The 23,624-nt window shown below is 37.5% G+C and overlaps 1 protein-coding gene across 3 annotated transcripts in view; it reads right to left on the reverse strand.

The window, feature by feature from the left end:
* Positions 1-23,624, reverse strand: part of LOC119618584 (putative ankyrin repeat domain-containing protein 20A2) — an 82,342-nt gene that overhangs the window by 37,294 nt on the left and 21,424 nt on the right. The window contains exons 7-17 of one of the 3 annotated variants that reach the window (XM_073007138.1): positions 21,858-21,927; positions 18,648-18,744; positions 16,324-16,365; positions 16,179-16,207; positions 16,014-16,086; positions 9,660-9,690; positions 6,857-6,926; positions 3,565-3,661; positions 1,241-1,282; positions 1,096-1,124; positions 931-1,003 (exon numbers count right to left, since the gene is read on the reverse strand). In XM_073007138.1, the coding sequence (XP_072863239.1) occupies positions 931-1,003; positions 1,096-1,124; positions 1,241-1,282; positions 3,565-3,661; positions 6,857-6,926; positions 9,660-9,690; positions 16,014-16,086; positions 16,179-16,207; positions 16,324-16,365; positions 18,648-18,744; positions 21,858-21,927 (653 nt within the window). The remainder of the gene's footprint in view (positions 1-930; positions 1,004-1,095; positions 1,125-1,240; positions 1,283-3,564; positions 3,662-6,856; positions 6,927-9,659; positions 9,691-16,013; positions 16,087-16,178; positions 16,208-16,323; positions 16,366-18,647; positions 18,745-21,857; positions 21,928-23,624) is intronic. The other 2 variants (XM_073007139.1, XM_073007141.1) reach the window with 2 other exon arrangements.

Consider the following 23,624-nt stretch of genomic DNA (forward strand, 5'->3'; position numbering starts at 1 on the left):
TATTTCTATTTTTCTTTCTTTCTTCATTTATCAGCAATAGGAGAGTCTAACTGAAACTGGTAAAGTGGTAAAAGGGAATACAATGAAAAGTGTAAAATGAGTTAAACCAGAGATAATCATATCAATGTGGATGCATCTGGAAAATACGATACACCAAAGAAAGTGGCAGAAAAGTATGTAAAGTGTAGAACCACTCATATACCATTTTAGGACACAAATAAAACATTCTGCATATTACTTCGGAGCATCACTATATAGTCAAAGATTTCAAAAGGGCATTGAAATGAAAACTAATTTACGATGTCGGTAGCCTCTATGCAATCATGTTTTAAAAACCTTAACACCAAAAAGTCTCAAAATAACCCTTTTAAAAGACTGTCTACCAGTTATAAATGAATCGTTACTTTCCTCATTTTTAATAATCAAAGACACCAAAACTCACACATACACACACCTGTGCATACACCTATACGCACAGTCTGCTCATTGGAACATCTGATTGGTTTCAGATCATCAGTGTAATAACACTAGCAGCAAGTATCTAGAGTTAACACAGAAACTGACACGTTAATAAGTAAAGCCTTCCTCTAGGTAAAGATCAGAACTCCAACTAGCACATAACTCACTGGAAATAGCTTAGAGTCTCAAAATTCACTGCTTTGAATCCCTGACAAGAACAAAAATGTTATATTGAAAACTTTATGCTATTCAAAATATTAAAAGAGAAACATCTGAGTCAAACTTTACATTTTAAAAATATTTTTATGGCTTCTAAATTTGTTTTTATTCAAATATGAATACCAACAATGACATTTATGTCAATGCCTTCCATTCAATTATGAACAAATAGGATTAGCAGTAAGAATAATGTGAGAACTTCCATCATTTAATGTACTTATTTCCAGCATTCCATTTGTATTGATAACATACCTGCTCTCAAGGTCTGTACTTTCTTTCTTTGTGCTGCCCCTTTCACAGCAGGATCTTCCATTTTAGTGCTAGGCTGAATGGGTTTTAAAAGAAAATGATTCACAAATCATATATATTTTATACAATATGGAGTTAGTGCTTCAAAAAATATGCATAATTAATTACCTTCAAGGAAGGATGTTGTGCAGGAGGCCCTACAAAGCAAAGGGGATATGTCATCAATTATATGTAAGTATGACAGGGCCAACCAAACATTCAGGCAGTGTTACTATCAAGCTGAATTCTCATGCCTGGCCACAAAAATAATTACTTAAGGTTTTGAGGGTAATGCTTGGCTGCTTCTTTTCCTTGCCTAGGACAGCAACATGACAGAAATATAGTGAGGAAAATAGGAATATAGGATTCCTAAAACTCACAGTTTACATTTCAACAGTGAGATTATGTTTCAAATGCCTATACCTAAAACAGAAAAGCAAGGATATCACTGTAAACACGTGGGCTGATGAGGAGAAAAGAGACCATTAAACAGATGAGGAAATCAAACCTGAGGGTATCAATGTCAAGGCTGAGGGTGAAGGTACAGAGTATTTTCACTCAACACATCAGAGGCATTGCTGCCAGCACACCACAGATAAATTCCCCATGTCCTGTCGCTGAGGAAATACACAGTTGAGATGACAGTTCAGGTGAGCGTGCAATTCACCTCTCATCAAAGACAGTGTTCTAAATTGATCAGCTGTTATACACACTTATGAAATCACAGCTAAATAAAATATTCATTTTTCCCATGACCACATGGGCTACTGTAGCACCTACATTTCTCCTATCCCCTCGTTTGGCCTTAAATTACAGCTCTTTGATCCGCTCATAAGGCGGTCCATAAAACACATCAAATAAACCATGTAGAATCAGTTTCCAATATCAAAATATTTATCAAAAAAGAAAACACTGAAATACCACAGACTTGCTGGATATGAATGCACTTTTATACTGCAAAATCAGTGCAGTATTTATTGAAAATGAGAAATTTGATATTCACAGAATGAATTTTATAATATGATTGCATCTAAAATTAGCTAAGTTTGGTATATTATCTTACACTGTAAAGGACATTTATAAAACAGCTATCATATCAAATAACTGGCTGTCTCAAAAAAAATTAGTCAAAGCATCTACATGCAACTTAATCACATCTTATTCACTCACGTCAGTGAAACTTCTCTCTCTGAGGCCTGACAGTTATGAAATGAAATGAGCTGCTGCAGTTTACCCCAAGTCTAGCACTCCCTCCTGTCTCCAGTACTCCCCACAGCAATAACCTCTCTTGTGAGACGGGGCATATGCCAAAGCAACTGGAAGTGCCTCATCTCAAGTTTACTTGGCTTTAACTCCCAAGAACCCAGCAAATATCTTTCTTTCCTCCCTCCTTGTCGTTTCACAATCCCTCTTCCTTTGAAAAAGTGATTTTTAGATCTGTCATCCTGATGCTTCCCTTCCTAGCTGCTCTTTGCGGATCATTGTGACCACTCTTGTCATCTGTGTTCAGGAGTAGCATACACCTCTAATCTCTCTTCTCATCTCATTCTCCTTCCCCTGTGGCTAGAATCATGCTCAGAAATAAAAGGAAATTAATGCTCTCCCTGGATTCTGTTATTTTTTAAATTGCTCTCCAATAGTTCTTTTTCCAGATTTCTCTAAAGGAAGGCTATTCCCTTGTTATTCAGGGCAGTGCCAGGGACCAGCACCAACATCACCTGAGTACTCATGAGAAATACAGAATCCCATACCTGCTGAATCACAATGTGCACTTTCCAGAAGCTCCTCAACTAATTCATGACCATTTGAATGCCCTTTTCTACACTGATGTGCTTGCATATTGGTTTACCCTAATTGCCCTGTTTGGCCTAGTGTCAATTTCTTCCCTACTATGTCCCTGAATTTAATACTACATTATAAGCCATAATGTTTCTAATGAACTTTTAGTCAGGCAATACCATCTCTACTTAATTTACTATCCCATGAATTTACACCATTTTCTATACAACTAAATTTTATCCATACATGGCTGACCATTTACGGTGATATTCATCTATGGTAGATAAAACACAGGTCTGTGTGGTAAAGTACCTCAATCCTTAATGCCTCCCCAGTAGTGAGGATGACAGCAAGAGTAGGAAAATGTTACTCTAATTCACTGACACATTTTGGTACTGGAAGCTCACTTTATCTTGTTTCCTATTTCTAACACCCTGTTCTTCCTTCTTCTACAGATCAATTTGACTTTACCACCTTCCATTACATATACCCGCATATGCTTTTTAAAATTTATTCCATGTACACTCTGCCCTCTTCATTCTTTCTTTCTCTTTTATTCATTTCCTCCTCCTTCTCTCCTGACTTACCTCAGTTTTTAGAGTATCTTAAAATGGAACTCATAGCTCAGCTCCTTCAGTGGTGCTCCCAATAGAATCAACTACTGACCCTTGGTTAGAGATACAACTTATCACCATTTTAATTCTCCTTTACTTATTATAGTTAATAGGACATTTTCTTTAGCTAGGAGACTATATTAGTGTTCATATTCTAAAAGAAACATTCCATTAAATGACTTTTAAAACAAAATCCAGTTCTCACCTTCTCCTTCTCCTTTTCCTTTTCCATTGACTATTCCATTGCCTTTTTCATGGGAAGGTCCAGGTAAAGGCTGTGACAATGTCTCGGGGACACACTGCTAAGGAAATATCAAGAATTAGTTTCCATTTAAAAAATTATAATGAGTTGCATCAAGAGTTTCTTATCATTCTCTTTTTATGAAACCGGATCTCATTCTGTCAACCCAGGGCTAGAATGCAGTGGCATCATTATGGCTCACTGTGGTCTCAACCTCCCGACCTCAGGCAGTCTTCCCACCTCAACTTCCTGAATAGCTGGAACTACAGGTGCATACCATCATGACAGGCTAATGTATTTATTGGTAGTTTTGTAGAGACAAGGCCTCATTATACTGCCCAGGCTGGTCTCAACCTCCTAGGCTCAAGTAAACCTTCCACTTCTGCCTCCCAAACTGTTGAGATAACCAGTGTGCACCAGCACACACAGCCCTAACCAGTTCCTTTAAATAAACCTCAATGTTGCCCAGATATGGTGGCTCACACCTGTAATCCCAGCCCTTTGCAAGGCCAAGGTGGGTGGATTGCTTGAGTTCAGGAGTTTGAGACCAGCCTGGGCAACATAATGGGAATACATCTCTACACAGAAATACAAAAAGGAGTCAGGCATGATGGTGTGTGCCTGTATCCCAGCTGCTCAGGAGGCTGATGTGGGAGGATCACTTGAGCCTGAGAGGTGGAGACTGTAGTGAGCCAAGATCATGCCACTGCAGTCCAGTCTGGGGAACAGAGCAAGACCCTGACTCCCCAAAAGTTTCTATTTAAAATGTGAGAACAAAGAGAGATACAAATGAAAAACAAGCCTAATTGGTCAATGAAATATGAGCTTAAGTCAAGAAAGAAAAGAAACAACATGAAGTACAATAAAATACATGGAGAAATAGATCTATTAAAGAGTCTTTTGGTCTTTCATATTCTGAATAATACTAATTAATATTTATGCTACAATTAGTTTCTGTAAGTATTTCTGTGATATAGTTTATTACTCTAAGACATTCAAGTAGCTAAATATGGTCATCTACCACTACCTGAAAGAACATTATTACAACAGAGGGAAACCTGGAACTTTTCATCAAATTTCCACCCAGGAAAAGATTTCGTCACCAGAATACTAAAGAGTAATGTATGGCTTGAAATGGTATATTTAATAGAACATGAGTTGAGGCTAATAAAACATTTAAGAAATGTTAATGTAATATCACGATGTTAACATTCCAGTTGAATGATACTAGAAAATATATTGTAACCCTCTTTGCTGCTGACGACCTATTTCTAATTTATTTCCTTTTTATTTATGGCATAATTTCTCAACATAACACATCAAAACTTATACACCTTTATATAGTAAGAAATAATACAAATGTAAGCAATATTTTCAATACAATATTTAATCATTAGACACATTAGATATATTACTTACAATATTCTGTTATATAAAAATTCACTTGTCTATTTATTCAGACTAAACAACTATTAAGGCTGAATGTCTCCTGTCTGTAACCTCAGCACTATGAGAGGCTGAGGTGGGCAGAACACTTGAGCCCAAAGGTTAAAGACCAGCCTGGGCAACAAGGCAAAACCCTGCCTGTTCAAAACTCAGCCAAGCGTGGTGACACAGTTCTATCGTGACATAGGACAATAATTTCAACTACTTGGATGGCTGAGGTGTGAGGATCACCTGAGTCCAGGAAAGAGAGATCAAAGTGAGCCAACATCTCACCAGTGCCCTCCAGCCTAGGGGACAGAGTGAAACCTCATCTTAAAAAACAACAATGAAAATGCTTCTTACATGGAACACTGTATTCTAGGCACTCCAGGAGAGACACAAATGTGTTTACTGACCTCCAGTAGCTTATGGTATGCAGGAGCTTCCAATGATTATTTAAACAACTAAATATCAAAACTTCAAAATTTGAAATTTCAGAGTGTGATATAAGGACTTTGAGTGGTTATATTATTTTATTTCATTTTTTCAGATGTAGTCTAGCTCTGTCCCCCAGGCTGGAGTGCAATGGTGCGATCTTGGTTCACTGCAACCTCTGCCTGCCGGGTTCAAGTGATTCTCCTGCCTTGGCCTCCTGAGCAGTTGGGAACACAGGTATATTCCCAGTTTACATAAGTATTTCTGTGATAGTATTTCATGCCTGGCTAATTTTTCTGTGTGTGTGGGTTTTTTTTTTTGTTTTTTTAAAGACAGGGTTTCACCTCACTGGCCAGGCTGATCTCGAACTCCTGACCTCAGCTGATCTACCGAACTCAGGTGATCTACGCACCTCAGCCTCCCAAAGTGCTGGGATTACAGGCATGAGCCACTGAACCTGGCCAAGTAAATATTTTAAATAAACTACGATGATAAAATTATGATGTTAAAGTCTTATTATATTGGTATTAAGAGTCTCTGCTTCTAGAACTGGTTATTTGCAGCAAAATATGTTATTCAATTAGAGGAAGTGTTTTATATAAACTCTTCATGGACAACTCATAAAACACACAAATATCCCTTTGGGATGCAAATTTTGAGAACATAAATTTAAATGTCTACATTTCCATAATTTATATTTTTAAATCAGATACATTCTTGTTATGCTGCCCAGGCCGTTCTCAAACTCCTGGGCTCAAGCAATCTTCGTGCTTCAAACTCCCAAGCAGCAGGGTCCACCGGTGTATACCACCACACTCAGCCATTTTTCTACAATTTTTAATATTATTTTAGTCTCACTACAGAATAATATAGGTAGAGAAACAATCTCCCCTAGAAACTATATGATATCAAAATAATAAGTTTCCAAGAAAAAGCTCTATGCTATGTCCTGGACATTTTCACCACCAAAAAGTACCAGAGGGGGTCCATGATTACTGCAAATTATTTGAACACTGAAGATTTATAGAGGTATACATAGTATGAAAGTCACACTTGTATGATTAAAAAGTCAAAGTGTTACTATTTATCCAAATAAACCTTAACCAAATTTCATATTTCCGTTATTGGGGAAAGCATTTACTAATGCAACTTTCCTGTCACTACTTATTTTCCAGTTCACAGCTCCCACCCTGTCACAGTACTTGTCAATTTTTGTTAGTTACCAAAGATAAACAAATTTTTTGAATCAACTAGCCATATGTATGTTTTTCTCTGACCAACTTTCCATTATCATCATAAAACAATGACAGGCAAACCACTGCTGAATCTGAAAAGTAAATACTGTGCAAAACTAGATTCAGAGTGAGAAAATTAATTTTACAAGAGGCCACTTTACCTTAGTAGCAACACTCACGTCTTTGTCATCCGATGTAGGCAACGAATCCACACGCAGTTCATGGAAAATGCTTGAGAACAAAAACACACAATGAAAAGAGCAAGTTGATTTCTTTACAATTTTTATAATTGCCAGTTTATATCCAGCTTCCCCCTCAAACAAAAGACATAATCTGGGGAAAGGTCGGTGATCCATATATTAAATAATGATTCTTGATACAATTAAAATATGGCCTCTGTTCTAAAAATAGATTTTAGTTACCTATTTCTGCCTCCATCTGTCTAAATCTATAAAATATTCAATGAAAACTGACCTTGAGTTTTATATAACAAATAGTGACAGTCAATATATTGGCAGAGTCTGACAGTAATTTACACACACAAATTATCTTTCCTGAAGCTGAGCTTAAAATTCAATTAATGGATGACAAAAATGTTGTTACCTAAACTGGAAGAAAGCTTATGACTTCAAACAAGGTAGAAAGATCCACTGTCCCTTTTCCTTGATCTATCTCTCCTTAAAAGACTAATCTGCTTCACCTCAAAATGGCAGTCTTGATTCCTCAGCATGGAACCCACTGAGGAAGGTCCTATTGCTGTCCTTTGCCCTAAATCAGTATAGGGAATCCCCTGCAATATTTGAAATGTATGAAAGCTAAATGGACAAAAGTCAAATAACAAAGGTGTATATTCTTATTGAGAATACTTTTCCCAGAAAGATGAAAACATTAACAATTATAAAATCCCATTATTTTCACTCTATAGGTACTACCTTATTCAGGTCCACATAAGCTAACAAGCCCTTAACAATTTTCGTAGATACTCAGACATCCAAGGAGAGAGACTGCAGGAGAAACAGAGTCCTGGTAGTTGTACCTCTATTTCCCTAAGTATTATCTAAATATCTTTCTTCCTATGGGCTCCCACTTCCAGATTCCACTACTGCAGGGCTCCACAGAAATCTCCAATCTTCAACTCTTCAGTCTATGAAAGCACAGATTCCGGAAAGGATGGCCTCAAATGACCAGGAGTAGATCTCTATATTCCTGATCCTAAAAAACAAACTAACTGGAGTCTCCATCACCTTCCCCCAGCACAGACACACTGCCAACTACCCAACCGAACTCCATGACTGATTTGCCAGACGATCATGCCCCTGACCAGCCTACATGGACATGGGAAGGACATCAGTGAATTGGGAAGAGAGGCAGAGGTGAGGAGGCACCTGTCCTCTACCACAGATCTATGTAGTTCAGCAGTCTCCAGCCTCTTAGTACTCCAGGGTCTCTAAGCTACCCCTCTGTAAGTCAGGATGGAAGTAGATGATACCACATTTCTATCTGCTGTAGACACTCCTCCCAGTGTCTCAAAATGTTTTAGCATGTTTCAGGAAAAAACCTTCAAGTTTGACAGTCCTTGATAAAAAAACAACAACAATAACAAAAAAAAAAAAAACAGCAAGATTGATAGAGCTCCCTTAAACCTTCTATTTTAATGTGCCTTTGTAGATAATTCCCAACATCTTGTGTCTTTCATCTTTATAATTTATCTTTACCAAACTTGTCATGAAAACCAATGTTTTGAGCTCTTATTGAAGAATCTATACTCCTATACAATCCAGTGTTGTTTCTCTTCAAACATGGCTTTCCCCTGCACATTCCATTATTATCTACTTCCGTTGGGTTCATCAGCTAATTCCATTCTCATTCTATCCACCGTGTGCACCAGACTCACTTCCATTTGTATTATTAAAACACACGCCAATAGGATAGAAAAAGAAGGAAGAGTACTGGGCATTAAATGAGTTCAAATCTCATTTCTGCCAATTCCTATGTCTTAAAAAAAGTCTACTAATCTCTTTGAGACTCACATTATCTATCTAGAGAATCACTTGACCAAATATTCAACACAGGTAAAAAAAAAAAAAAAAAAAAAAAACTAGAAATTATTTTAATTCATTCTAAGATTCCTTAACATTCTGTAATTCTATGTCCTCTTGATTCCGTCTATAGGAAAACTGGGAATACAAAACCCGCCGAATTTGAAAAAATATAATAGAACCAAAGAAACACAAAGAAAAGCAGAGAAGAAAGTTTTAAAAATCAAGACAAGATTATAGAAAAGTGGAAAAAGAAACAAGACTAAACAAAGTATTATGGAAGTCAACAGAAATCCTTGCCCAAATGGAAACCCAAACTGGGAAGTCAAATCATTTCTCTCTAATACTTGCCTAAACTTACTTTTGTAAAACTTCCAGTCCTATGGCCAAAGCTAAGTAAGTTCTGCCCTAAAGTCTTTGATGGTAAAAATAAGATACTGGTTACCAGGGAAATTGTCAAATTCATTAGGACAAATTCTTGGACTAACCACATTCTAACAATAACCTTCAATGAGAGTTTAAGGTACTTAAACTCTCATTAATTTAGGCATTAATTAAATTAATAAATCTGATTAAATTGATTCAGACCTATATCTTGATCCAATGGCTGCACAGACGTCTATCAATCTATGCTGAGGAGCAAGGGAAGGGATTTGGAAGGCAGGCAGGCTGACGGTCAAGTTGTGGGCCAGCTACTTTGTTAACTATGGGATCATGAGGCAATGAATCGACTGCACTAATCCATAGTTGTTTATTGAATAAATAGTAGGTTATAGGAACACAGATGTTGTGATGGCTTTATGAGATGATAAATGCACAGAACATAGTAGGATGTCTAGCCCAGAGTACAACGCTCAACAGATATTAGTTTCTTCTGTCTCTATTTCCTTAGTTAACATAAATGTTTACATCTATAAAATCCTACCTGACTGCAGATTCATCAGAACTTCCAACATCTATTAAAGAAAAAGGAAAAATGCATTTTAAATCAATAATATATGTACAGAATATTAAAAGGATAAGAGTGCACAACAACGCACGCCTGAACTCTAAACTATGTGGGAGGATGAGGCAGGAGGATCACTTGAGGAACCTAGAGTTTTGAGACCAGCTAGGGAAACATAGTAAGATCCTACCTTCATGAAAAAATGTGCACACTTATGTGTATGCTTTAGATACTGTTTTCGTTGTTGTTGTATTTGTTTTGGTTTAGTTTGGTTTTTTAAAGCATAAGACTGATGCTTTGTTACAAAGCATTCCTTTGGGAGCATGCCTGGGACCTTAGTAGAATTAACATTAATTACACCTATTGGTAGGTAATTAATGCAGTAAGATCTCCTCCCGTTGTATTTATTAGATGCAAAGAAGAATAAATTTATAAAATTTGGTATCTACATGTAACCTGCAGTATACAAGTCATCCCAGCCACACCTCATGAGAGGGAGTAAAAATGATATTGTTAGCAGAACAGGTGTGATGAGTCAACAGTGTCAGAGAGCATGACTTCTGGACCAAAATATGAGAGGCTGATAAATCAGAGTATACAGTAGTACCCTTTATCCACTATATGAGAGGAAAGACATACTTGACAGAGTTTTCTCTGCCCTCACGCCACAGCAACAATCACCTACAAAGAAGGCTTCTGTGACAAAAAGTGTGGAGAGATTTTCCCCCAACAAGCAAAAATCATTCCTGCTGATGACACCATTCAATTCTCACACCTTATCTGTAGACACAATCAGATTTAATTTAATTTATAAATTAAACTTTATCATCCATATGTATGTATAGGAAAAACAAGTTTGTGATTCAGCACTATTCGCGGTTCCATGCATCCACTGGGGGTCTTGGAATGTATTTCCCACAGTTAAGGGGGAACTACTGCACTTATTTTGTTATAGCACAACACAGCCTCTCTAGCTCTTCAGTTCAAACTGTTCAGTTTAGGATAAAACACCCTATATCACCAGAAGCCAGCAAAACATAGGAATCAGACCAGAAACAGGAATCCTTGCAAAGACCTTCCAGCTGCCAGTGGAGAAGAGCTGAAGAGAGATCGGTGTGTTACTCTGGCTAATACTCTTCTGGGGAAGGTGCTGGGTGGTTTCATTAGTTGTAGCTATTTGCTCTGCCCGATGTATAACAAGGCCCAACTTCACCTGCCATTTTACCTCCCACAGAAAGAACCACTGGAAACATCACTCCTTTAAGAGCTTATCCGTATTCAGAGAGAAGCTTAAGAAACACTGGGGAGGTGTGGCAGGCCGCTGGGCAGTATTATCTGATGTGAAAAATATACAGAAGGAAAACTATCAATGCCCTTTTACTACCAGAATATTCCAATGCTTCCCTTCTCCCAAGTAGGAGAAAAAAATTCTTTTTCACCTCACATCAAGCAAAACTCCCTTACCATCCCTCATGACAGAATCTAGTTGTAGATGAGTCATGTCATCATACTACAGGCTGTTGTCAACCTCATCCCTCAAAGGAAGAGGATCAGTGAGGAACACACGTATTTACCTATAGCATTCACTGCCTGGTCTTATTTCCAACGGAAGGTAAGTATGACCGACTTAGTGATTCCACTTTTGTAAAGTCCAACCCGTTGCGCTTGTCCCCGTCCATTGCTAGAGAGTCTATCTGGACCCACACCATAGAGCAAGATACTCCAGTTTGTGCCGTGTGGCACGGCATGGTGTCCTTTCCCTCAACCCTTTCTATTATGTCCCAAATAGCTATACAAATCATGTTTTCTGAGTATGTAAAGCACATCTCATCAGCATATATCATTCTTTACAGTGATAAAGAAGCAAAAGGAAAACAAAAAGCACAAGGAACATCTTAAATGACTACGTTCAATTACCATGGATCTTTAATTTTTTAACTATTCAAAAAGATATCCACTGTACTCTTCTGAAAATAATAAAACTATGAAGATAGAGTAAAGATCAATGGTTGCCAGGAGTTGCTAGGGAGAAAGTGAGAGATGAACAAGCATAGTGTAGAGAACTTTTAGGGTAGTGAAACTGTTCTGTCGATAATATTACAGTAATAGATACATGTCATATCATTCATTATACAGTTGTCCAAGTTCACAGAATGTACAGCATCAAGAGTGAAGCCTGATGTAAACTATGAACTTTGAGTGATTAGAATGTATCATAATGTGTCAATGTAAGTTCATCAGTCATAACAAATGTACCACTCTGGTGGAAACTACTAATCACGGGGGAGGCTATGCATGTGGGAGGCACAGAATATATGAGAAATCTCTGTACCTTCCTCTCACTTTTGCTGTGAACCTAAAACTGCTCTAAGAAATAAAGTTACTGATTTTAAAAAGATATTCACAACTGGGCTCAGTGGCTCATGCCTATAATCTCAGCACTTTGGGAGGCAAAGGTGGGGGGATCACATGAGGTCATGAGTTCAAGATCAGCCTGAGGAAATGAATTCAAGACCAGTCTGGCCAATATGGCAAAACCTCTTTTCTACTAAAAATACAAAAATTAGCTGGGCATGATGGCGGGCACCTCTAATTTCAGCTACTCGGGAGGCTGAGGCAGGAGGATCGCTTGAGCCTAGAAGGGTTTCCACCATTCCCTAAGGAGAGTGGCTCACTGTGTCTAAAGTGTTTATAGAAACAGTGTGGTTACTCTGAACAGCTGCTTTCCTTCTACGAGTCTGGAATTTGGGTACATGTCACGGAGAGTAACCTCCACAGAAACACTTGGGTACTTAGTCTCTAATGAGACTCTGGTACTGGTAGATATCACTGCACAAATGTTGTCAAAATGTGAGCCTGGGAGAATTAAGCAGATCCTGGGAACTCCACAGGAGAGGACTCCTGGAAGCTTGTGCCTGGTTTCCTCCAGACTTGACACATGCAACTTTTTCCTCTACTAATTCTGCTTGCCCCCTTTCTTGTAATCAAGTAAAGAGCTGAGTATGACTATTTGCTGAGTCCTGTGAGTCTTTCTAGTGAAACACTAAACCTGGGGGTGGTCTTGGGGAACTTTGACACAAATGCATTGTGTAAGATTTTTATGAAGTTGATATGATATATGTAACTGTAATCAGGTGGTTATTTCACAGAATAGCTTTCCCTAATCTGTTTTCCTTTTCTTTTTTTCCCTTGATATTTGATATTTGGAAAGTCTTATATTTCTATATCTATACAATTCAATAAAGCCATAAAAGGAATAAATGAAACGATAATGTGAAATAAGCAGCAATCCTATTTTAACTGAATAAAAAATAGAAAATCTGGGGGATCGACAATATGTTCTACAATATGAACGTTTCTAGAAAAAAACGAAAGGGCGGTCAATTTTCTGCAATGGAAGTGGGCTTACTTCCTTTTTATGATAATTGTGCAGGTCAGGTGCAGTGGCTCACACTTGTAAATCCCAGTATTTTGGGAGGCTGAGGCAGGCGGATCACTTGAGCCCAGAAGTTCCAGACCCGCCCGGGCAATAGAGTGAGACCTCATGTATTAAACAAACAAACAAAGAAACAAACAACAACAACAACAAAACCTTAAAAAGAAAATTAGCCAAGTGTGGTGGTACATGCCTGTAGTCCCAGCTACTTGGGAGGCTAAGGTAAAAGGTGAAAGGACCACTTATGGCCAAGAAGCAGAAGTTGCAGTGAGCCAAGATGGCACCACTGTACCCCAGTACCGGCAACAGAGGGAGACCCTGTATCAAAAATAAATAAATAAATAAATAAATAAATAAATAAATAAATGTGTATCAGGCCAGATGTAACCACACAAAATTGTAGTCCCAGCTACTGTAAGATGACTGCTTGAGCCCAGGAGTTCAAGGCTACAGTGAGCTATGAATGCACCAATAAATAGACACGGTATTCTAGCCAAGGCAACATAGAGAGACCCCATCTCCTATAATAATAATAATAATTGATTAATTGTGCATCATTCAAGTAAATTCTATAACTGGAGAAAAACATAGTACTATTGAGAATGTACTATAATAGTCTACTACTGATCATACAGTTCCTGTTTACTTGCTTCTCATCTTTTTCTGTGCTTCTCCTAAAACCGAAAACATGAATCATCCATTAAAAGCAGTTCATCACAAAACAAGTCAAAAAGTCAAAAGAAATGCATCCAAACTGTAGGATGTGTTATCCACCACTTCCTGTGAACAGATACTCGAGGGATAAGAAAATATTTGAATAACTAAGTTTGTGCATGAACACATTAAGGTCAAATACCCATGACATTTTAGTGTGTTTCTGTGTACTAGAGACAAAATGTTCAAAAAAACAATTTAATGAATATACATTAAATTAAAAACTGCCTTCATTAAACTGAGATGATCTTCCCTCAATGCATGAATACCTTCAGAATTCACATGTGAAGCCTTAAATATAGACCAAAGATTTGTATAAAATATAATAGCCTTAAAATTCTTATTTGTAGCTGGCACAATGGTTCCCGCCTGCAATCCCAGCACATTGGAAAGCTGAGGTGGGCAGATCACCTGAGGTCAGGAGTTCTAGAGCAGCCTGGCCAACATGGTGAAACCCCATCTGTACCAAAAAGAGAAACATTAGCAGTATGTGGTAGCACGTGCCTGTAGTATCAGCTACTCGAGGGACTGAAGCAGGAGAATTGCTTGAACCCAAGAGGCAGAGGTTGTAATGAGTCAAGACCGAGCCACAGCACTCCAGCCTGGGTGATAGAGCAAGACTCTGTCTCAAAAATGCAAACAAACAAACAAACAAACAAACAAACAAGCAGAAAAACTAATTGTTCCCATATAAAAATAAGTCTATGTTCACACTAGAACTGAAGAGTACACAACACCATGAGATAGGACAGAAATATATTTAAAAAGTTAAATTCCTGGTTCTGTATAAATAAAACTGTTGAATTTAGCTTTTAAGACAAGTCAAGGAAAAGAGCAAAAAAATGCAAAAGTGAAATTTGAGAGGTCATTTGACCATCAAGGGCTCATGACCACTGAACTTTCACAAACTATATATATTGTTTAAAACATTAGTTCTGAATTTTGATCCGAGTATCCCTGGAGTTTCAGGTTCGTTCAAGGATGTCCAAGAGGTCAAATAAGACAATGCTGTTTGCTATTTTCAGTTTTCTTTTCTGAGAACAGCACAGCAAACTTCTTCAGAGAAATGAATTGTCCTAACTTCATAGGTTAAAGCCTCATGAGTCATAGTTCTAAGAGCATTTATAAAATATGGTGGTGCATGCTTGTATTCTGAACTTTTCAGCTTTAAAATTTCATATAGTAAACATTAATAGACACAAACTGATTTCAAAAAGCCCTTTTAATATGACATTAGTTTTATTTTTCTTTCTTTCTTTCTTCATTTATCAGCAACAGGAGAGTCTAACTGAATGTGGTGAAGTGGTGGTATAAGGGAGTACAATGAAAAGTGTAAAATAAATTAAAGTGGGGATAATCATATCAATGTGGATGCATCTGGAAAATATACCACAAAATACACCAAAGAAAGTGGCAGAGAGGTATGTAAAGTGTAGAATCACTCATATACCATTTTAGGACACAAATAAAACATTCTGCATATTACTTCTGAGCATCACAATACAGTCAAAGATTTCAAAAGGGCATTGAAATGAAAAACAACCAATTTGCGATGTCGGTAGCCTCTATGCAATCATGTTTTAAAAACCTTAACACCAAAAAGTCTCAAAATAACCCTTTTAAAAGACTGTCTACCAGTTATAAATGAATCGTTACTTTCCTCATTTTTAATAATCAAAGATGCCACAAACTCACACATACACACACCTATGCATACACCTACACGCACAGTCTGCTCATTGGAACATCTGATTGGCTTCAGATCATCATTGTAATAACACTAGCAGCAAGCCTCTAAAGTTAACACAGAAACTGACACGTTAATGAGTAAAGCCTTCCTCTAGGTAAAGATCAGAACTCCAACTAGCACATAACTCACTGGAAATAGCTTAGAGTCTCAAAATTCACTGCTTTGAATCCATGACAAGTACAAAAATTTTATATTGAAAGCTTTATGCTATTCAAAATATTAAAAGAGAAACATCTGAGTCAAAGCTTACATCTTAAAAATATTTTTATGCTTCTAAATTTATTTTTATTCAAATACGGATACCAACAATAACACTTATGTCAATGCCTTCCATTCAATTTTGAGGAAATAGAATTAGGGGTAAGAATAATGTGAGTACCTCCAATCATTTAATGTACTTATTTCCAGCATTTCATTTGTATTGATAACGTACCTGCTCTCAAGGTCTGTACTTTCTTTCTTTGTACTGCCCCTTTCACAGCAGGATCTTCCATTTTAGTGCTAGGCTGAATGAGTTTTAAAAGAAAATGATTCACGAATCATATATATTTTATACAATATGGAGTTAGTGCTTCAAAAAATATGCATAATTAATTACCTTCAAGGAAGGATGTTGTGCAGGAGGCCCTACAAAGCAAAGGGGATATGTCATCAATTATATGTAAGTATGACAGGGCCAACCAAACATTCAGGCAGTGTTACTATCAAGCTGAATTCTCATGCCTGGCCAGAAAAATAATTACTTAAGGTTTTGAGGGTAATGCTTGGCTGCTTCTTTTCCTTGCCTAGGACAGCAACATGACAGAAATATAGTGAGGAAAATAGGAATATAGGATTCCTAAAACTCACAGTTTACATTTCAACAGTGAGATTATGTTTCAAATGCCTATACCTAAAACAGAAAAGCAAGGATATCACTGTAAACACGTGGGCTGATGAGGAGAAAAGAGACCATTAAACAGATGAGGAAATCAAACCTGAGGGTATCAATGTCAAGGCTGAGGGTGAAGGTACAGAGTATTTTCACTCAACACATCAGAGGCATTGCTGCCAGCACACCACAGATAAATTCCCCATGTCCTGTCGCTGAGGAAATACACAGTTGAGATGACAGTTCAGGTGAGCGTGCAATTCACCTCTCATCAAAGACAGTGTTCTAAATTGATCAGCTGTTATACACACTTATGAAATCACAGCTAAATAAAATATTCATTTTTCCCATGACCACATGGGCTACTGTAGCACCTACATTTCTCCTATCCCCTCGTTTGGCCTTAAATTACAGCTCTTTGATCCGCTCATAAGGCGGTCCATAAAACACATCAAATAAACCATGTAGAATCAGTTTCCAATATCAAAATATTTATCAAAAAAGAAAACACTGAAATACCACAGACTTGCTGGATATGAATGCACTTTTATACTGCAAAATCAGTGCAGTATTTATTGAAAATGAGAAATTTGATATTCACAGAATGAATTTTATAATATGATTGCATCTAAAATTAGCTAAGTTTGGTATATTATCTTACACTGTAAAGGACATTTATAAAACAGCTATCATATCAAATAACTGGCTGTCTCAAAAAAAATTAGTCAAAGCATCTACATGCAACTTAATCACATCTTATTCACTCACGTCAGTGAAACTTCTCTCTCTGAGGCCTGACAGTTATGAAATGAAATGAGCTGCTGCAGTTTACCCCAAGTCTAGCACTCCCTCCTGTCTCCAGTACTCCCCACAGCAATAACCTCTCTTGTGAGACGGGGCATATGCCAAAGCAACTGGAAGTGCCTCATCTCAAGTTTACTTGGCTTTAACTCCCAAGAACCCAGCGAATATCTTTCTTTCCTCCCTCCTTGTCGTTTCACAATCCCTCTTCCTTTGAAAAAGTGATTTTTAGATCTGTCATCCTGATGCTTCCCTTCCTAGCTGCTCTTTGCGGATCATTGTGACCACTCTTGTCATCTGTGTTCAGGAGTAGCATACACCTCTAATCTCTCTTCTCATCTCATTCTCCTTCCCCTGTGGCTAGAATCATGCTCAGAAATAAAAGGAAATTAATGCTCTCCCTGGATTCTGTTATTTTTTAAATTGCTCTCCAATAGTTCTTTTTCCAGATTTCTCTAAAGGAAGGCTATTCCCTTGTTATTCAGGGCAGTGCCAGGGACCAGCACCAACATCACCTGAGTACTCATGAGAAATACAGAATCCCATACCTGCTGAATCACAATGTGCACTTTCCAGAAGCTCCTCAACTAATTCATGACCATTTGAATGCCCTTTTCTACACTGATGTGCTTGCATATTGGTTTACCCTAATTGCCCTGTTTGGCCTAGTGTCAATTTCTTCCCTACTATGTCCCTGAATTTAATACTACATTATAAGCCATAATGTTTCTAATGAACTTTTAGTCAGGCAATACCATCTCTACTTAATTTACTATCCCATGAATTTACACCATTTTCTATACAACTAAATTTTATCCATACATGGCTGACCATTTACGGTGATATTCATCTATGGTAGATAAAACACAGGTCTGTGTGGTAAAGTACCTCAATCCTTAATGCCTCCCCAGTAGTGAGGATGACAGCAAGAGTAGGAAAATGTTACTCTAATTCACTGACACATTTTGGTACTGGAAGCTCACTTTATCTTGTTTCCTATTTCTAACACCCTGTTCTTCCTTCTTCTACAGATCAATTTGACTTTACCACCTTCCATTACATATACCCGCATATGCTTTTTAAAATTTATTCCATGTACACTCTGCCCTCTTCATTCTTTCTTTCTCTTTTATTCATTTCCTCCTCCTTCTCTCCTGACTTACCTCAGTTTTTAGAGTATCTTAAAATGGAACTCATAGCTCAGCTCCTTCAGTGGTGCTCCCAATAGAATCAACTACTGACCCTTGGTTAGAGATACAACTTATCACCATTTTAATTCTCCTTTACTTATTATAGTTAATAGGACATTTTCTTTAGCTAGGAGACTATATTAGTGTTCATATTCTAAAAGAAACATTCCATTAAATGACTTTTAAAACAAAATCCAGTTCTCACCTTCTCCTTCTCCTTTTCCTTTTCCATTGACTATTCCATTGCCTTTTTCATGGGAAGGTCCAGGTAAAGGCTGTGACAATGTCTCGGGGACACACTGCTAAGGAAATATCAAGAATTAGTTTCCATTTAAAAAATTATAATGAGTTGCATCAAGAGTTTCTTATCATTCTCTTTTTATGAAACCGGATCTCATTCTGTCAACCCAGGGCTAGAATGCAGTGGCATCATTATGGCTCACTGTGGTCTCAACCTCCCGACCTCAGGCAGTCTTCCCACCTCAACTTCCTGAATAGCTGGAACTACAGGTGCATACCATCATGACAGGCTAATGTATTTATTGGTAGTTTTGTAGAGACAAGGCCTCATTATACTGCCCAGGCTGGTCTCAACCTCCTAGGCTCAAGTAAACCTTCCACTTCTGCCTCCCAAACTGTTGAGATAACCAGTGTGCACCAGCACACACAGCCCTAACCAGTTCCTTTAAATAAACCTCAATGTTGCCCAGATATGGTGGCTCACACCTGTAATCCCAGCCCTTTGCAAGGCCAAGGTGGGTGGATTGCTTGAGTTCAGGAGTTTGAGACCAGCCTGGGCAACATAATGGGAATACATCTCTACACAGAAATACAAAAAGGAGTCAGGCATGATGGTGTGTGCCTGTATCCCAGCTGCTCAGGAGGCTGATGTGGGAGGATCACTTGAGCCTGAGAGGTGGAGACTGTAGTGAGCCAAGATCATGCCACTGCAGTCCAGTCTGGGGAACAGAGCAAGACCCTGACTCCCCAAAAGTTTCTATTTAAAATGTGAGAACAAAGAGAGATACAAATGAAAAACAAGCCTAATTGGTCAATGAAATATGAGCTTAAGTCAAGAAAGAAAAGAAACAACATGAAGTACAATAAAATACATGGAGAAATAGATCTATTAAAGAGTCTTTTGGTCTTTCATATTCTGAATAATACTAATTAATATTTATGCTACAATTAGTTTCTGTAAGTATTTCTGTGATATAGTTTATTACTCTAAGACATTCAAGTAGCTAAATATGGTCATCTACCACTACCTGAAAGAACATTATTACAACAGAGGGAAACCTGGAACTTTTCATCAAATTTCCACCCAGGAAAAGATTTCGTCACCAGAATACTAAAGAGTAATGTATGGCTTGAAATGGTATATTTAATAGAACATGAGTTGAGGCTAATAAAACATTTAAGAAATGTTAATGTAATATCACGATGTTAACATTCCAGTTGAATGATACTAGAAAATATATTGTAACCCTCTTTGCTGCTGACGACCTATTTCTAATTTATTTCCTTTTTATTTATGGCATAATTTCTCAACATAACACATCAAAACTTATACACCTTTATATAGTAAGAAATAATACAAATGTAAGCAATATTTTCAATACAATATTTAATCATTAGACACATTAGATATATTACTTACAATATTCTGTTATATAAAAATTCACTTGTCTATTTATTCAGACTAAACAACTATTAAGGCTGAACGTCTCATATCCGTAACATCAGCACTATGAGAGGCTGAGGTGGGCAGAACACTTGAGCCCAATGGTTAAAGACCAGCCTGGGCAACAAGGCAAAACCCTGTCTTTTGAAAACTCAGCCAAGCATGGTGACACAGGTCTATAATTTCAACTGCTTGGATGTCTGAGGTGTGAGGATCACCTGAGCCCAGGAAAGAGAGATCGAAGTGAGACAAGATCTCACCAGTGCCCTCCAGCCTGGGGGACAGAGTGAAACCCCATCTCAAAAAACAAGAGTTAAAATGCTTCTTACATAGAAGACTGTATTTTAGGCCCTCCAGGATACACACAAGTATGTTTATTGATCTCCAGGAGCTCATGGTATGCAGAAGCTTCCAATGATTATTTATAAGGACTTTGAGTGGTTATTTTATTTTATTTTATCTTATTTTATTTTATTTTTTTAAGATGTAGTCAAGCTCTGTCAGCCAGGCTGGAGTGCAATGGTGTGATCTTGTTTCACTGCAACATCCGTCTCCTGGGTTCAAGTGATTCTCCTGCCTCTGCCTCCTTAGCAGCTGGAAACACAGGCATGTGCCATCATGCCCGGCTAATTTTTCTGTGTGTTTTTATTTAGAGACAAGGTTTCACCACTTTGGCCAGGCTGATCTTAAACTTCTGACCTCAGGTGATCTATCCACCTCAGCCTCCCAAAGTGCTGAGATTGCAGGCATGAGCCACTGAACCCGGCCAAGTAAATATTTTTTTTAAAACTACGACGATAAAATTATGATGTTAAAGTCTTACTATATTGGTATTAAGAGTCTCTGCTTCTAGAACTGGTTATTTGCAGCAAAATACATGTTATTCAATTAGATGAAATTAGATGAAATGTTTTATATAAACTCTTCATGGATATCTCATAAAACACACAAAAAAAATCCCTTTGCGATACAAATCTTGAGAACATAAATTTAAATTTCTACATTACACAATTTATATTTTTAAATCAGATACATTCTTGTTATGTTGCCCAGGCCGTTCTCAAACTCCTGGGCTCAAGCAATCTTCCTGCCTCAAACTCCCTAGCAGCAGGGACCACAGGTACACACCACCACACTCAGCTATTTTTCTACAATTTTTAATATTATTTTAGTCTCACTACAGAATCAATAATATAGGTATAGAAACAATCTCTCCTAGAAACTATATGGTACCACAATAATAAGTTTCCAAGAAGAAAAAGCTCTATGCTATGTACTGTACATTTTCACAACTAAAAGGTACCAGAGGGGGTCCAGGATTACTTCAAATCATTTGATCGCTGAAGATTTATAGAGGCATAAATAGTATGAAAGTCTGAAAGTCACAATAGTATGATTTAAAAGTCAAAGTGTTACTATTTATCCAAATAAACCTTAACCAAATTTCATATTTCTTCTATTGGGGAAAGCATTTACTAATGCAACTTTCCTGTCACTACTTATTTTCCAGTTCACAGCTCCTACCCGGTCACAGTACATGTCAATTTTTGTTAGTTACCAAAGTTAAACAAATTTTTTGAATCAACTAGCCACATGTATGTTTTTCTCTGACCAACTTTCCATTATCACCATAAAACAATGACAGGTAAACCACTGCTAAACTTGAAAAGTAAATACTGTGCAAAACTAGATTCAGAGTGAGAAAATTAATTTTACAAGAGACCACTTTACCTTAGTAGCAACACTCAAGTCTTTGTCACCAGATGTAGGCAATGAATCCACACACAGTTCATGGAAAATGCTTGAGAACAAAAACACACAATGAAAAGAGCAAGTTGATTTCTTTACAATTTTTATAACTGCCAATTTATATCCAGCTTCCCCCTCAAACAAAAGACATAATCTGGAGAAAGTTCAGTGATCCATATGTTAAATGATTTTTGATACAATTAAAATATGGCCTCTGTTCTAAAAATAGATTTTAGTTACCTATTTCTGCCTCCATCTGTCTAAATCTATAAAATATTCAATGAAAACTGACCTTGAGCTTTATATAACAAATAGTGACAGTCAATGTATTGGCAGAGTCTGACAGTAATTTACACACACAAATTATCTTTCCTGAAGCTGAGCTTAAAATTCAATTAATGGATGACAAAAATGTTGTTACCTAAACTGGAAGAAAGCTTATGACTTCAAACAAGGTAGAAAGATCCACTGTCCCTTTTCCTTGATCTATCTCTCCTTAAAAGACTAATCTGCTTCACTTCAAAATGGCAGTCTTGATTCCTCAGCATGGAACCCACTGAGGAAGGTCCTATTGCTGTCCTTTGCCCTAAATCAGTATAGGGAATCCCCTGCAATATTTGAAATGTATGAAAGCTAAATATACAAAAGTCAAATAACAAAGCTGTATGTTCTTATTGAGAATACTTTTCCCAGAAAGATTAAAACACTAATAATTATAAAATCCCATTATTTTCACTCTATAGGTACTATCTTATTCAGGTCCACATAAGCTAATAAGCCATTAAAAATTTTCATAGGCACTCAGACATCCAAGGAGAGAGATTGCAGGAAATACAGAGTCCTGGTAGTTGTACCTCTATTTCTCTAACTACTATCTAAATATCTTTCTTCCTATGGGCACCCACTTTCAGATTCCACTACTGCAGGGCTCCATAGAAGTCTTCAATCTTCAACTCTTTAGTCTATGAAAGCACAGATTCCGGAAAGGATGGCCTCAAATGACCAGTAGTAACAGATCTCTATATCCCTCGTCCTAAAAAGCAAGCCAACTGGAGTCTCCGTCACCTTCCCCCAGCACAGACACATTGCCAACTACCCAACCGAACTCCATGACTGATTTACCAGACGATCATGCCCCTGACCAGCCTACTTGGACATGGGAAGGACATCAGTGAATTGGGAACAGAGGCAGAGGTAAGGAGGCACCTGCCCTGTACCACAGATCTATGTAGTTCAGCAGTCTCCAGCCTCTTAGTACTCCAGGGTCTCTAAGCCACCCCTCTGTAAGTCAGGATGGAAGTAGATAATACCACATTTCTGTCTGCTGCAGACACTCCTGCCAGTGTCTCAAAATGTTTTAGCATATTTCAGTAAAAATTATCGTTTGTCAGTCCTTGATAAAAAAAAAAAAAAAGCAAACTTTTTATAGCTCTCTTGAACCTTCTATTGTAATGTGCCTTTGTATATAATTCCCAAATTTCTTGTGTCTTTCATCTTTATAATGTATCTTTATCAAACTTGTCATAAACCCCAATATTTTCATCTCTTAGTGAAGACTTCATACTCTTACACAATCCAGTGTTGTTTGTCTTCAAACGTGGCTTTCCCCTGCTCATTCCATTATTACCTACTTCCATTGGGTTCACCAGCTAATTCCATTCTCATTCTATCCACTGTGTGCACCAGACTCACTCCTGTTTGTACTGGGCTTTAAAATGAGTTCAAATCTCATTTCTGCCAATTGCTATG

The sequence above is a fragment of the Chlorocebus sabaeus genome, chromosome 2 (assembly GCF_047675955.1).
Source record: "Chlorocebus sabaeus isolate Y175 chromosome 2, mChlSab1.0.hap1, whole genome shotgun sequence".
Taxonomy (NCBI): domain Eukaryota; kingdom Metazoa; phylum Chordata; class Mammalia; order Primates; family Cercopithecidae; genus Chlorocebus; species Chlorocebus sabaeus.